General features: G+C 33.8%; 1 protein-coding gene across 3 annotated transcripts; it reads right to left on the reverse strand.

The window, feature by feature from the left end:
• Positions 1-2,272: 2,272 nt before the first annotated feature.
• On the reverse strand, positions 2,273-8,625 carry LOC105342861 (uncharacterized). 3 transcript variants are annotated; one of them, XM_066076026.1, is made up of 6 exons: positions 7,342-8,622; positions 6,575-6,823; positions 5,732-5,812; positions 3,825-3,947; positions 3,626-3,747; positions 2,273-3,542 (listed from the first exon to the last, which is right to left on the reverse strand). In XM_066076026.1, the coding sequence occupies exons 1-6, from the start codon at positions 7,351-7,353 to the stop codon at positions 2,729-2,731; spliced, it is 1,401 nt and encodes a 466-aa protein (XP_065932098.1). In that variant the 5' UTR covers positions 7,354-8,622; the 3' UTR covers positions 2,273-2,728. The 3 variants fall into 3 exon arrangements, with proteins under 3 accessions (XP_065932098.1, XP_034303757.2, XP_034303764.2); XM_034447866.2 differs by having other exon boundaries at positions 7,379-8,621; XM_034447873.2 differs by lacking the exon at positions 3,825-3,947 and having other exon boundaries at positions 7,379-8,625.
• Positions 8,626-15,029: the final 6,404 nt, after the last annotated feature.

The raw sequence follows: 15,029 nt of genomic DNA on the forward strand, positions 1-15,029 counted from the left end.
ATGGTATGTTTCTAATGGTTAGGTATAACTTTGCAAAAAAGTGGGGGGGGGGGGGCTAAGCCCCCCCTAGCCCCCCGGTTCCGACGCCTATGCAGTATAAAAGTTTATCTAACATTTGATCATATTTGAAATTATGAACATTTAAGACTTTACTGTATTTAAGTTTACACTGTTAAACCTCTTTATGAACTTGTTTCTGCAATAAAATTTCACTATAGTATAATCATGATAATAACTTACTGTAAAGGTTGAACTTTAAAATGTATTACATTAAACAAGTGCCTGTGTAATAAAGCTCATAGCTAGGGATTATTGAAAACAATATGTACAAAGTAAATGCATTTCATAAATTGTAATTAGGGTGTTAAACTTTAAAAAGACCCTTTGAATTGTTGCTCTGTTAATTAAGTATAGCTGGTAACTATGAAGTACATCATCGTCTTATAATAAGACCATAGAATCAAAAGGTACTTACAAGAAATAAATTCTTTTAAGGTTATGTTTACTTAACTGATTCTCGACATCGAAAATTAGGTCCTCGGAAAACTAGCAACACAAACAAATTAAAGGCACTTATAAGACTTTTACAGGTATAAACATGCATTCGGGGAAACCAATACACGATTTCAACATTTTGTAGTTATTCAATGTTAATGAATGAACTCATTGCCACATGGGCATCAGAACAGCAGCAGTGGTCGTCGTCGTAATAAGAAATTTGTTTTACATAAATGTAAGATATTTTACAACGACAAGTAAATGTGAAACTGTGGTAAATGAAGCAGAGAAGTGTAGCCATGAATTTTTGAATACATAGGCCCGAGGTGGGGGTAAAGATACAATTACATACGAGGCCAGCGTATGTTGAAAAATTAACCTCCTGTTTCAAATAAGATATATCTTTGCTGTAACTGGAAATAAACACGATTCTGTAATTTGATCAGTCAGTCGGATTCTCTTTTTGCAGCTTTATAAATGAGTTAAACTTAATTTTCTCTTACTAATAGAAAAGGTAAATTAAACACAAAAACACATTTTAAAGCAAATTTTATTTCATATACTTCTCAAGGTAAGTACATTTTTTTTCAAAGGTAAAGGAAAAGAGAAAAAAACCTACCAAAAACCCCCAACCCATCCCATTTCTGTGCTTATCCCTTAGAAATGGTTTGCAACCCCCCCCCCCCCCCCCCCCCGAAGATCTTTTTTATTAGCTGCTACTAGATTTGACTCCTCAGTTTTGAATACTTTTAGACCCCAGATTGATAATTGTGCATTATTAAAATAAACAAAATTTTGACAGTGTATCAAAAAAACATGTCGTGAATGATACATAAATAATTGTATTAAGTAAGAATATTTCCATAATTTCCTTTTTAGATTTATTGGATTTACTGATTCTAATAAGAGATTGTCGAATCTCACGACCGCGTATAACTTGCTCTCGTAGTTCATACTTACAATGTCATGGGTTCTTTATTTTGACGGACACAGACAGAACCCATAACTGTATGGGTATGCTGTACTTTGACATTGCATAATCTACCCAGTTTCGTTTTGCTTGATACGGTTTTTTTTCAAAATTGTTTTGCTGTTAAAATATAGTATTCATTGTTTGAAAACTTCATTTCATAATGCAAGCACATATATGTATATTTTGATTGCAACATTACAGACTACATGTACTCAAACCATTTTATTATAATAAATACATAAGATATATACTGTCCTTGGGCCATGACTTAATAAGTTCCACTTCTGGTCATTGGAATTTATCTAACTTAAGAAATTAAGTAGTAGTGAGAATTCTATATACATGTACTTGTCAAGAATCAGTATTAAGCTAATAAAGTTTTCATCCTCGAAGCTATATATTTTCATTGATTCTATCAACGTATTTTTTTTTAATTAAGTTAAAGATAAGTAATTATAAAGCTATAAAGGTCCATCATTTACAAGTATATGTTGAATAAACAAAACTATGTGTTTAAGTTGCCTAATTATTTGTTAGGCACATGTATCATCTATTCAACTCTGCCTAATAAATGTATACATTACTTCATTTCAGATTAATTTTCTTTCTTTTTGAGGGGATGGGGGATCATTATCATGATCGTACGAAAGTACGGGAACAAAGTCCCTAATCAGCATTATATATGGGGGTCTAAAGATCATTTGATGGTATTTTCTGTTCCAGGGGTTAATAAAAAAGCCCAATAGGGTTTTATACAGGATAATTAACCAAATAAGCATTAACCCCCACCCCCCCCCCCCCCCCCCCCACACACACACACAGTTTGGTCTAAACTTTTTTTTGATAATTTGTTTGGAAAGGGGTACGCATCCCCGGAAAATGTCAATTCCAAAGTTGCCCGTCCCTCTGTTCATACAAAATGTTTGAAATTGTGTTGTACTTCTTGCAAACGTCGCCAATAAACATGGCAACAGTTGATATCCATTATGGATACTCAAACAAAACTTTCACTTTATCATAATGCTTCATACTTCCAGCCTTTTTCTGAACCGCATCAAAAGTATCGTTTTGAACATTAAACTTAATCTCAACGGCTGTTATGTCTTCGTGTTATTTCATATAGAAAGTACATGTATTTGAAACCTTCACATTCTCAATAATCTATCATCTTGGCTTTGTGTCAGTAGTGATGTATAAAATGTCGAAGCATGCATTTCTCTCTTTACATTTTGAAACGTTCAATTATTGAAGTTGGATTTAATCAATCAAACTAATTGTTCTAATTAGGGTGGGAGGAACAACATCAGGTCCAAATGTATCATCAAGTTTCCTCTTGAATGTCCAGGCGCTTTGTTTTAAGGGTACTGGTACATCTGCTCCTCTTCTCAGGTAGGATATTATTTTATCGTAATACCACGCTTGCATTTTGAACCCATTTTCCTTTTCTATTAACTTCTTACAGTTATTGTTAATATCACCTTCAGCTAAAAGCCAATACAATCTAACAACGTGTTGTGGACACTGCTGATTATTGGTACCGTTCAGATTCAAAGACCTTAGCACATCCTTCTCGCACTTTGTTAAGTGTTTTAAATTAGTCTCAGTGGTGTATTTAACATAAATTTCTTGTAGAATAACACTTTTGAGCTTTTGTTTGACATTTTTTGCTAGTTTTGATACCGTTTTATTTGGATGGTCAATGATACTGGAAAGTAACGAAAATGTGATCCATTTCACCCCGTAATCTTTTTCATCTTTGGAAAGTTTATCATCCAGTTCTTTCAAATCAGACAAGATGCTCTCTGCTTTAAGCCGATCTATAAATGGTGATTTTATACATGCATCTCTATAGTCAATCCTTTTTAAAGCCTCATATTCATCGCTGTCCTCTGGAAAGTCTGAACAAATTGTACGTGCATCCCATTTTTCGTTTATGGTATCAATAATTTGATTCACTATGAGGAACTTTCTTTTAAATCTATGTTTTCTGACTTCGTCGTCAATGTAAAATTTGATTGTCTCTGATACCCGTTCTCGAAATTTTTCCTGCAGTCTACTTTTCCAGATGAATCTGCAAACATTGCAACACATTTCTTTACAGTAAATTTTTGTCCAGTTTGTTATCAAAACATTTTTTGAACCTTGTTTACTTACCGTTTTTGAGTCTCAAAGACCTCTGGTATTAGAGCTCTGACGTCACCTACTGCAACGGACTTCATCTCGTCTGTTAAAGGACGATTTGCCCAAAACTCGCCCTCTTTTTTACTGTACTGTATCTACAAGAAAAAGAATTTTATATGAGAAATGCGTTTCAACAAATATTGGTTAATTGTTACCATAAGAAAAAATAAACCTTGAGCTGTTCTTTGTAATCTGACACTTTTTTGCTAGAAGAATATTTTTGGCAGAGTTCTTGTAAATCCAATGATGAGACAAGCAAGCGTTCGTTATGCTCTTCTAAGACAGTATCAGCAACCTATATAGAAAACTAAAATGCAGTTTACCAAGTATATAAAGTAAAAAAAAATACTTGGAATGGTTTTCAGCAACGAATTTTTTGAAATGAAAGGTTCCTCAACCATTTAGCAATGTTTTGCACATAGAATGGATGAACGCAATACCAATTATCTCCTGTGACATATTTTCGTCTGCTTTTGTACATAATAAAGAGGTTTAGCGGACCAACGTGTACGCGTACTTGTACTTGTAGAATACAAGTTAGAACTACGCGTACCGGCTCCCATTATTTTTCTTGTTAAGCATGCGCAGTTGTAACTTGTACCTGTACGTTTAAATGTTTTAATGTATTTCTAGATATCCTCTTCAACTAAGCTGAGAATTTTAGTCGCAGCCGAAAAATTAAAATTCAGTATTAATATTTGTTAATTTTATTATACATCATTGTTTATATATATATTTTTATTAATCACATATGAACAAGAATAGAATTCCAGGGTCCCCCGCCGGTCAAGCAGTATACTAGTATCAAGTCTATCGACCAAGGCTGATTTAGGAACTTGACCAAGGTATTAGTGGTATAAACATTTGGTATAAATTTAATGAAAATCCATCATAATTTGTAGGCATGAGAGCGCTTACAAGGTCAATTTTTTGATAAAACGGAGTCATTATTGCGGTCAAAGTCCCATAACTCCAACAAAAAGTATCGACCAATGCTGATTTTCGAACTTGACCAAGGTAATAGTGGTATAAACATTTGGTATAAATTTAATGAAAATCCGTCAACATTTGTAGGCATGAGAGCGCTTACAAAAAAATGTGACGGACGGACGCACGGACACATGGACCCACGGACACACGGACGGACGCCCGGCATTTCTATGCCCCCGCTCCGCGTTGCGGCGGGGGACAATAAAAAATCAAAGCAATTGCATGATTTGGAGGAAGAGAGACGTGTATTAAAATTCCAATAACATACTGTGAAATCATCATTGTTCGTGGGGATTCAATGTTCGTGGATAACCTTTGCCCACGAATTTACATGTACATCCCCACGAACTTAATATATACACTTATATCTTTTATATTTATTAAAATTATCCCGATTTTACAACCAACGAAATAACATCCCCATGAATCAAGAAAATTTTGGCTACCCATGAACATTGACCCCCACGAAGAAAAATGATTCCGCAGTAATAAGTTTTAATGAATTGTTTTTTTGTTAATATCAGTATTCGCATTAAATATTCAGGCTTAAGAAAAATAAAAACATTTGTTAAAACAAAAAGCCAACAGCTAAGAAACAGAAGCTGCAAGTTCGACCTTACGGGTACTTTGCAATTTACACGTATGTTCATTCGGGTACATACGTGTAGAAATTCGTCATTACACAAACTGATGACGTAATACACATATTTTCCTTTCTACGCTTACACTTACGCGTACACGTTGGTTTGCAAAATCTCTCGAATATTAAATTGACGACATGATTAAAGATTTATTCGTATATTCCACAAAATGACATAAGTTATTTTGATGGGAAAATTGTAGCACAGTTAGAAATTTAAACATACATCATTTATCTCAATGCTGTACTTCTGGATTGATCACAATATCATCATATCATAAAGAATATGAAATAGTAAACATCTTTTTGTGAATGTAATGTAGATCTTTGAAACCAGTGGATAATGATTACTCACATTTTATAATATGAATAACTATGCTAAAAAATGAAGTTAATATTTTATTAATTATAATCCTACATCAGGGAGTTTTGTCGCCATATACTGGTACCTGGGTGTCAAAAACGTTCTGAAGAGTGACTCCGAACTGGTGATATAAAGCAGCGCTGTCGTACGAACATGCATGTATCACCTAGCGGTAAATAAAGAAGTCAACAAATCATAATTTGCTTTAACATGACTCTAGAAATGTTACATAAACATTCTTAAGGCTGCTTTGTCCGATTTTTTTGTTACTACAGTTTCAATTTTTCCCCATACAAACCATTTATCATAGGAAGTTAAGGACTTTCTCCTATTTACACCAGCAGTATCGGTCTCCTTTCAAAGTTTCACATTTTTAAAGTAAATAATAATTTCTTTTTGAGCAAACGAAAAAACAAACCAAAATGCATAATCGAAATGTTTAGAAAAGGAAACCGTTAAGGTTCGCCTCCCGAATGATTGGGGTGATTCAAACCGCATGCTATGCTCGGCATCGATTGTAAACAAAGCAAATTTCAGAAATATTAGCGAACAAAATGTACACAGGTTTATTTGTAATTTGCCTGAACATTAGACCTTTTTTTATAGCAATGTCAAAGTCGTAATACAACCATATCCGTCTCGATGTAAGGGATGAATTTTAACATGAGGCGAAAAAATACGATACCCTTTTATCTCATTTGTTTTCTTAACAAATTTTGTACATATTATTTTCATTGAAATTTGGCTTAATTGACTGGGAAAACTACTGCAATGTCTATTATTATACATATAGATAGCATAACCATCGTTTAAAAACGTGTACAACATTTGATATAAAATCGGACCAAGCAGCTTTAATAAATCTTAACATATGTTCTTTACAAACCATTATATTCATTCCATATTTTAAAAATGTACAATTACATACCTTCAGAATTTCATCGGATTCCAGCACTATTTTTAGGTGCCCTTCAGAAAACAGTTCTCGGTTTTCTTGTACATCAAACAGGTACACGTCACCGCTGTAGGTACAAATTTGTAGGAGAGTCATTGGACCTTCGACCCCAAGGGCAATTCCTTCACAGTCTACCGCCAAGACTGACTCACTTGACAAGATGGAGACAATCTGGCGACATCGACTTGTTTCAACGACAATTTCAACCGCTTGATTTGCCATCTTCATGTACCAAACATATAATGATTGATATTATAAACTTAATGAAAAATGTATGCATTTTATTTATGAAACATGGTGATAAAGATAAATTTTTACAAGCTTACAATATTAAGTAATTTGTGAAAATGGACAGAATAACAGTAATTTACACAAAAAATACAATAATAATTTACTATAACTATAACTTTCGCTTTCTCTTTAGTTTCGAGGTTAAAAAAGAACTTTCGTTTTGAAATTGTACGTTTTGTTTGACAGTATGAAGCGAACCTACCATCTGAATGATAATAATGAGGGGTAATAATAATAATTACATTTAACAATGCAAATAGCGATAATATATTTTTCTTCCAATAAAGCTAAGTTAAAGCTATAATATATATTAACAGTGTGAAATAAAAAGTACATGTTTTTTTTAATCATAATCCATATATCAATGTTCATGTCTGCAAATTACAACACCCCATTTTTTTTATAAAAGGATTTAAAGAACTTTAAAAAGAAGAATAATAAATACTTACATCTTGATTCATTCAATGCGTATATAACTATACTTACTGGCACTTGAGATAGCGTTGATAAAAAAGGAGATAAAAAAGATATTATCACTCCATTTATATATAACCCAGATCTAGTGATCATTGACTGTAATGCATCATATATCTACGTCGCGTGGTTGCATATGCATGCATAAATGTTTTCATGTAAGGGCACATGTCACAGTGCCTGAAAATAAAAAAGCTTGCGTTATATTGGTTTCTAAATATTATCACCTGCTCTCAGAGATTGCAAGAAAAAAAAAAGAGGCTTTATAAACTATTTATTGGCGATTATGGGCACGGCTGATATATACATATATGTATATTACAATGTGAGAAAATCTGACATTGACCCTGGGAGGTGCAGCAGTCAAGGCCAAAGTTTCAAACAACAACAACAACTGTAAGTTAAACAAATGACAGCAATGTGACCTTGTTCCTGTGAGGTGCAAGACTCAAGGTCAAAGTTCAACTCATATACAATTTCAGCATATATAACCTTGACCCAGGGAGGTGCAGCGGTCAAGGCCAAAGTTTTCAAAAAGAACAACTGGGCATATAACAAGTATAAGAGAAGAGCCACTCGATATGCTTCAGGTTTTTAGCCGTCCGATCATGCGTTTAATCGTACGAATGTTCGTACGAGTCAGAGGAGGTATATACAACGCCCTTTTTGACGCTCAAGAGTCAGTAGAAATAGTTGAATGCAGGAGAAGATAGAGCCCAAGAAGATTTCAATAGCAACAGTCTAAATCAAGGTCATTTTGGCATGAAACAGATATTTATTTACAGTGTGTACTGTATAAAGGAATTATTCGCTCTTGTTTTATTTTCGCCATTTCGCTCTATTTGTCAGTAAGCAGATAAAGACTTGGCGAATTTCAATGTCTTATATTAGTATGACGTTACAGGATTACATGAGACATATGTTGAGCAACAAACTCATGGTCGCACAACATATGCATGAACAGCTGAATTTATCTTACGATCTTTACAAATCGTGCATCGCTCTTGTGGGTACACAAAACGTTCGTACTATTATTCGTGCGTTGCATTGCAATAATTTGGATCGAAAAATTGGGAACGGATTGTACCAAAAACAATGGTAGTTCCGCAATGATAAAAATACGATGAGATACGATGACTAAAGCAATAATGCAGATAAATCAATTAATCAAAGTACTGAAAGTACTGTTAGACGGTGGCGTCGTTTGAATGTGGCATATTACATGTATGATAATTATTGTCGTCAAAAATCCGCGGCCTGTATCGCACACATGTCCTTATACTTAACGCTTACATGCACAAATGGTCGTGAGTTTCCTAAATGAATAATTATGTGGAAATCGTAGTTGTAATCTCAATCAACACTTTACAAAAGCTACGTCTCTTGGCCGTCATCTTTGGGAGTAGCCTTTGTAGCATAGAAGTTTGTAACTATATGTTTGTATCAATATCATTTGACATTAAAATCCGTTTTCGGTGTGTATTTTGATTTCCCCGGAATGCATCGTTTAATATGTGGGTTGGCACCAGATAGTGAATAAATAAATAAAAATCAAAGCGATTTCATCACAGAACGCCCAAATATTTGATTGTATAAAGAAGGGAAATTTGGGTTTTTTTCCTTTTGATTTTTGGGTTGACCCCGCAAAGGGGAATAACTTTTGAAAAGTGTGGATTTGATTATTGTGCTTTAAATATATAATTGTAGATTTCTGAAAGTAACGACAACAAATAAAGCTTTGGTATGATAAAATACTTATCAGGATTTTACTAGCTATTTGGTCATACAGGTAGTATGTTTATTGTCCCTCTTGACAACAATTTCCCTAAATTTCTTCACGGTGAAAAAGTTGCAGTCTCGTGGTCCTCATAGCCAGTAAATACATGTAGGTGTATAGAAAACGGAATGAGTTTACAGGACCCTGTTAGACAAAACTGGAAAATGCTTTTGGAATACACGTCATCATGAAGCCTTTTCGAGAAACGGGCCCCTTTTATATATATTTTAGAATATATTCTACGTTACAATGTACCATACATGTAAAATCACATGAGTTGAACCGATTGTTTTCCCCCACAAAAAGCTAGCTTTGCTGCCAACTGGAGATACACGGGTTGACACTCCGTGAAATTCACAAGACGTTTTACAGCATTTGTCTTCGATTCCTTCTTTGCTTACAACAAATCTGTACTGAAAATCTTTAAAACATTGTCACAAGGTCCATAATATGACGAAATGAGGTTTGTTTACATACATGTAAAACTGTAAAATGGCGACTCGATTTGCACGTGAATTTTACAATCCGAGGTCGATTAGCGTGTTTGAGACACAATCAGTGTAAGCGTCAATTTCAGAAACCAAATACATTGTATGTGATAATTAAATGCATTGTAGATGATATTGGGGCACAATCAACATATTAATTGAACAAAGAAATTAACTTCAATGTTCGTGTAAACTTCAAATATTTATAGAATACAAAGACAGGGTACAGTAGATATGCCCCAATACGTCTGCAGAATGAGAAGCATGCTTCATATACACTGTAGATTTTTAGACACTTTCAGATGCTGGGATAAGGCTTGATTCTTTTTATCAATTTACTATATTAGTTATAGAAAATAATATGACCATGGGTATAACAGCAACCAACTGAAATCGAAAATATCTACAGTAACTGCATAAATAATATTACATGAACCTTGTCCATCCTCTGTTCCAATGTTGAAAGGACGGAAACGATTCTTGATTTTCTGCGATTCAAATAAAAATAGTTTTGAAAGATATTAAGAGGGAATGCCACGAACCATCAAGCGTTATCCCTAAAATTAATTGAAACTACATTTTTTGAAAAACCAATTTCTACTCCAGTTGTGGGTCAAGTAAAACAATGCTAATATATCAGACCATTTTTTGCAATATTGCGCTCCATTCCCATGGTAACCAATAGGGGAAAAAGGGGGGTTGAAATTTGGTGAAAAGTGAAATTTTCTCAAATTTAAGATGTTGCATAATGAAAAGTATGAAAAAAATCAATAGATATACAACTGTTTGCCTCAATTCATTAATTTTCACCATTTTTCCCATATTTTTTTTACTGACTATCAGTTTCAAACGGTATAATAACGAATTTTTTTATCTCAATTTTCCCCAATTTCAATGCTATTTTTCTTAAATCTGCAACAACATAATTGATCAAACAGAATATATCCAGAAAGTGCCACACCTAAACAATATAAATCAAAAGAAATATTGAGAAGCCTTTGGACAGAGGCCACGGTGACAGTGATTCTCTGCATGAACTTTCTCAATTTTTCTTCAAAACTGCGCCATAGAATTACCTCCCTTGAATGAGCTCTCTAATAGTAAGTGCACAAAAGATAGTACATGTAGCAGAAGACACTTGTCAACAAATCAATGATATGCAGTATCTTCTTTGATGTGGTTTAAGTGTTTTCATGATGTTATTGATGGAGTGCTCTTTTTCCAAGTATTCAAGGATTACTTGTAACACTAACTTTAACACCAAACCATCATCTCAGATATGTTCATTCAATTCTTGTCGTGACAACATTGACGCACATCTTTCTCAAAACAGAATCAACCCATCTTCACTTTGTAATGAACAAGAACTTGTTAAATTTCGTGCTGGACTTTTTGAACATGAGACTGACCAATTCACAATTTGTCCAAACCACCGCTACTATTTGGGGAAAGGATGGAAGGCATCAAAGCTGTGTATGCTGAAACCCCCACTTCAAACTTGTAATGGAAAGAGAAAAATAGAGAAAGCAACTGTTACAGTTCAGCAGTCAAGAGATATTCTTGAACAGTTTGGAATTCTTATTCCTGTAGGAGCAGGTAAATGTATTTGATTTATTATTTCATATTTTTATCAGCTGTTTATTTCGTTATAGTACAAGGACAAAAGTAAAAAATGTATTTCTCACCTGCCTTTTTTTTGGCTATATTTTTTATTATTCTGCCTGGTTAGCTTTTCTAAAGATGCAAAATTGTCTAAAGAAAATTTGTGTATTTGGTCAAAGTTTTGTCTTCAGTTGCTTTTGTTTATGTGAACATTGATAATAAATTTTAGGATAATTTAATTTGTCTGAAAATCACACAGCATATTTCTAAACAAAAAATGATATTTATTTTTATCTGGTGAGAAAATGAAAATGATAAAAAAAAACATACATGTATACTAGACCGTTGGTTTTCCCGTTTGAATGGTTTTACAGTAGTAATTTTGGGGCCTTTTATAGCTTGTTATTCGGTGTGAGCCAATTAAGGCTCTTTGTTGAAGGCCGTACATTGACCTATAATGTATAAAAAAAGAAGATGTGGTATGATTGCCAATGAGACAACTGTCCACAAGAGACTAAAATGACACAAAATTAACAACTATAGGTCACTGTACTGACTTCAACAGTGAGCAAAGCCCATACCGCATAGTCAGCTATAAAAGGCCCCGATAAGACAATGTAAAACAATTCAAACGAGAAAACTAACGGCCTTATTTATATAAAAAAAAAATGAGCGGAAAACAAACATGTAACACATAAACAAACGAATTACAGGCTCCTGACTTCGGACAGGCACATACTTAAATAATGTGGCGGGGTTAAACATGTTAGCGGGTTCCCAACCCTCTCCCTAACCTGGGAAAGTGGTATAACAGTACAACATAAAGAACAAACTATAAAAATCAGTTGAAAAAGAAAACTCATCAGATGGACAAAAATACAAGTGGACGTGGCTGGGTACTTGTACATTCCGACAAAAAAAGACACTAGGAACAGATCTGAGAGTACTCACAGTTATCTGACTGCTAGTTCAAAGCCACTAACAACTAATAAAAAAATAATGCATCTAAGACTAAATGGTTTACTTTTATCAATTGTTATTTGGATGGAGAGTTGTCTCATTGGCACTAACACCACATCTTCCTATATCTAATAACCAAATAAACCTGTGACAAGCCTGCATCTATTGGTAACACATTGCTTGTACATAATCAAACCACAATTGGTCCAATTGGCCCCAAAATATTTTGTAAAAATGTAGTTTAATTTGTATGAAATATATAGAGAAAATCTCAATTGACAAATACTTATAATGGCATGACAATATATGTATGTCAGTATGAATCTATAAATGATATGAAAACACTGAAAATACAACACAGTTCAATGAAAGAATAGATAGTAAACATAGGGGGTTCAAAAAGGGGGGCTGGGGTTCTGGGTCCCCCCTTTGAAGGGAAGAAATTTGGTTAATTATATGGGGAATCACTGAATCATGACTAGAGCAGCCCCCTTATGAAAAGTTCTGGATCCCCCACTGGTAAAGAACTATTTTCATGGAAACAGTCCCTAATCAGCTCAAGTGGCAGTATATTAGGTTCAAGTTTGGAATTTGAAATTTTGCAAGTCTTCGTTTGGAATTGGCCTTTTCAGAACCTAAAGGACTCGTTGTTCGTACACCAAAATAAAAATAATGTCATGAATGTTATGTCATTGGTTGCATTTTTATTGTTTATCACGTTTTAAAACAATCACAGCGTTTTGGGTACACTTTTCGAAATATTACCTAGAATGAATTAGATTCTGAAACCATGAATTAAAAAAAATCAACATGCATGCATGTCAACTTAATATTTGGTCAGTTTGGCGTCCATAGTTAAAGTCAAATCGAAATATATATATATATGTATGACTGTAAATAATGAAATATACATGTACAGTAACAACTCGATTGAAAATATTTTTTTTAAAAAAAGGGAACAAACGAAGACCCTTATTGCATTTTTTACTTTCGAAACATAATGATAATTATGGTGCTAAATGACTGATGAGTGCTGTCCCCTGTCTTAATACCCACGCTCTACATGTACATTGACCAGATTTGAGACATATTTATCAGTCTACCAAAATAAGTATCCCTGGGGCGGGCTTTAAACCAGGTCGACATAGTGCCGAATTGACTATTCCAGGGGGCGATATGACCAGGTATATATATACACAGTATTATTTGTGTAAATTGTATTTGCATGTGGTACAGACTGTCTCTGGAAAATACCAACATATCCACAGAGGAAGACTTAAAACAAATAAGTGTGTTTGTGTATGGGGTTTGTTTTGTCCTAGTGTATAACATGAAACTATCATTTCTATTTTTATTTTCAACCTTCATAAAAGATTTTTGCATTGTCAGTTGAAAAGCAAACTTTAAAAATCATAAGAACTGAACTGTTGGAATTTTGTACTTTTACAGTTCTGTTGTTTATTTATCTGTACATGTTGTTTTAGTCATATAAACATGTATATACGAGGGTTGTTCGGAAATTATTGAGACAACTCGAATATTTTCTTTTCTAATTGACGAATTTTGGTGAAAATAGGCATCGACACGGAAGAAACGCCAACAAATAATAAAACAAATAATATTAAAAGAATGTTTAATATTTTGTTTACGACGGTAGATAAACAAGTCGGTGGTCGGGGTACCCGGCGCAGCCATGAACTCGAGATTTAACAACTTAAACATCTACTTTATAAGTGTACGTAGAATTACGGTTAATGATAAAACAAATTAAATATAATATGTTCATTTTGCTATTCTTTGCGACTAACTTGATTAAGTTTCACTGATGTTCGAGTTGAAATACGGATATGGTACACGTATATTTACCAAACAATAGAAATCTGACAACGAATTTACATTTAATTTTGACGTCAAGGCGGCGCATTGAAAACCGTCAAACTGGTGGAAATCTCAGAAGAAGACCTTTTAAGGCCACGCAATTGCTTAAAAAAACTATATGATGACAAAACAAGGTATAGAGCTTCAGTTCATCATATTTTTTTCACTGATTGTTTAACTTGAATTAGGCCAAAGGGATTAATTATCAAGTACTTTTGACACGTTAACTGTTGTCAACAGTTCTAACATATATAAAAAATGACTGCAGGATACATTCACTGTTATTAGACTTTCGTGTAAAAATAACTCGATTTTTCTTTTAAAAAAAACAAGAATGAGAGAAAATGTGAATGATGACATCTTGAAATGAAAACAAAAGATGAGAAATAAAGAATAATTCTTATTTCCGTTCGTTTGTAAGGTGTTTAAAACACAGGAGCAATAAGAAGCGTTAAAATGACGTTGCGAAAAGTGCGGTTGCGCCGGGTCACTGGACGAAGGCACGTTGGCCAGCTTACCAGGAATGATCTATTCATGCCATGGACAAGAAACTTTTCACATTGATAATCTCTATCCTGATTTACCTTTTGGTGAAATTTCTAGAGTTTATCTTTTTTACTAAAAGAATAAGAGAAAATGTCTCAATAATTTCCGAACAACCCTCGTATATATAGGCATGATAAAACCTTTGCACTATTAAGCTTGATAAGGGGGTGGGGGAGGGGGGGGGCATGAATGCAGTTCAAGATCACTTTTACTAAATAGTAAAAAAGGGGGACCTTTAATTATACCTATCAATGCACGTATTTGTGTACCTGCAATTTGTACAATAGTTGAATAGTTGGCTTGTTGCAGGATGAATTAATGCATGTAATGTATGGTTACAGTCAGTCCTATATAATTATATAATCTAGAGGAAGACCATTCAGTAGTACCTACTTCAGTAGTTCAACCTTTT

Source organism: Magallana gigas, chromosome 2 (assembly GCF_963853765.1).
Source record: "Magallana gigas chromosome 2, xbMagGiga1.1, whole genome shotgun sequence".
NCBI lineage: Eukaryota > Metazoa > Mollusca > Bivalvia > Ostreida > Ostreidae > Magallana > Magallana gigas.

What these genes read in the sequence shown, in the direction of transcription:
- LOC105342861 (XM_034447866.2), bottom strand. Translation starts at nt 7,462, where the DNA reads ATGATCACTAGATCTGGGTTATATATAAATGGAGTGATAATATCTTTT. An exon ending in AGAACGTTTTTGACACCCAG is followed by an intron (nt 3,948 to 5,731) that starts GTACCAGTATAT and finishes TTTTCTATATAG; the next exon opens with GTTGCTGATACTGTCTTAGA. An exon ending in ATTACAAAGAACAGCTCAAG is followed by an intron (nt 3,748 to 3,824) that starts GTTTATTTTTTC and finishes TTTTTCTTGTAG; the next exon opens with ATACAGTACAGTAAAAAAGA.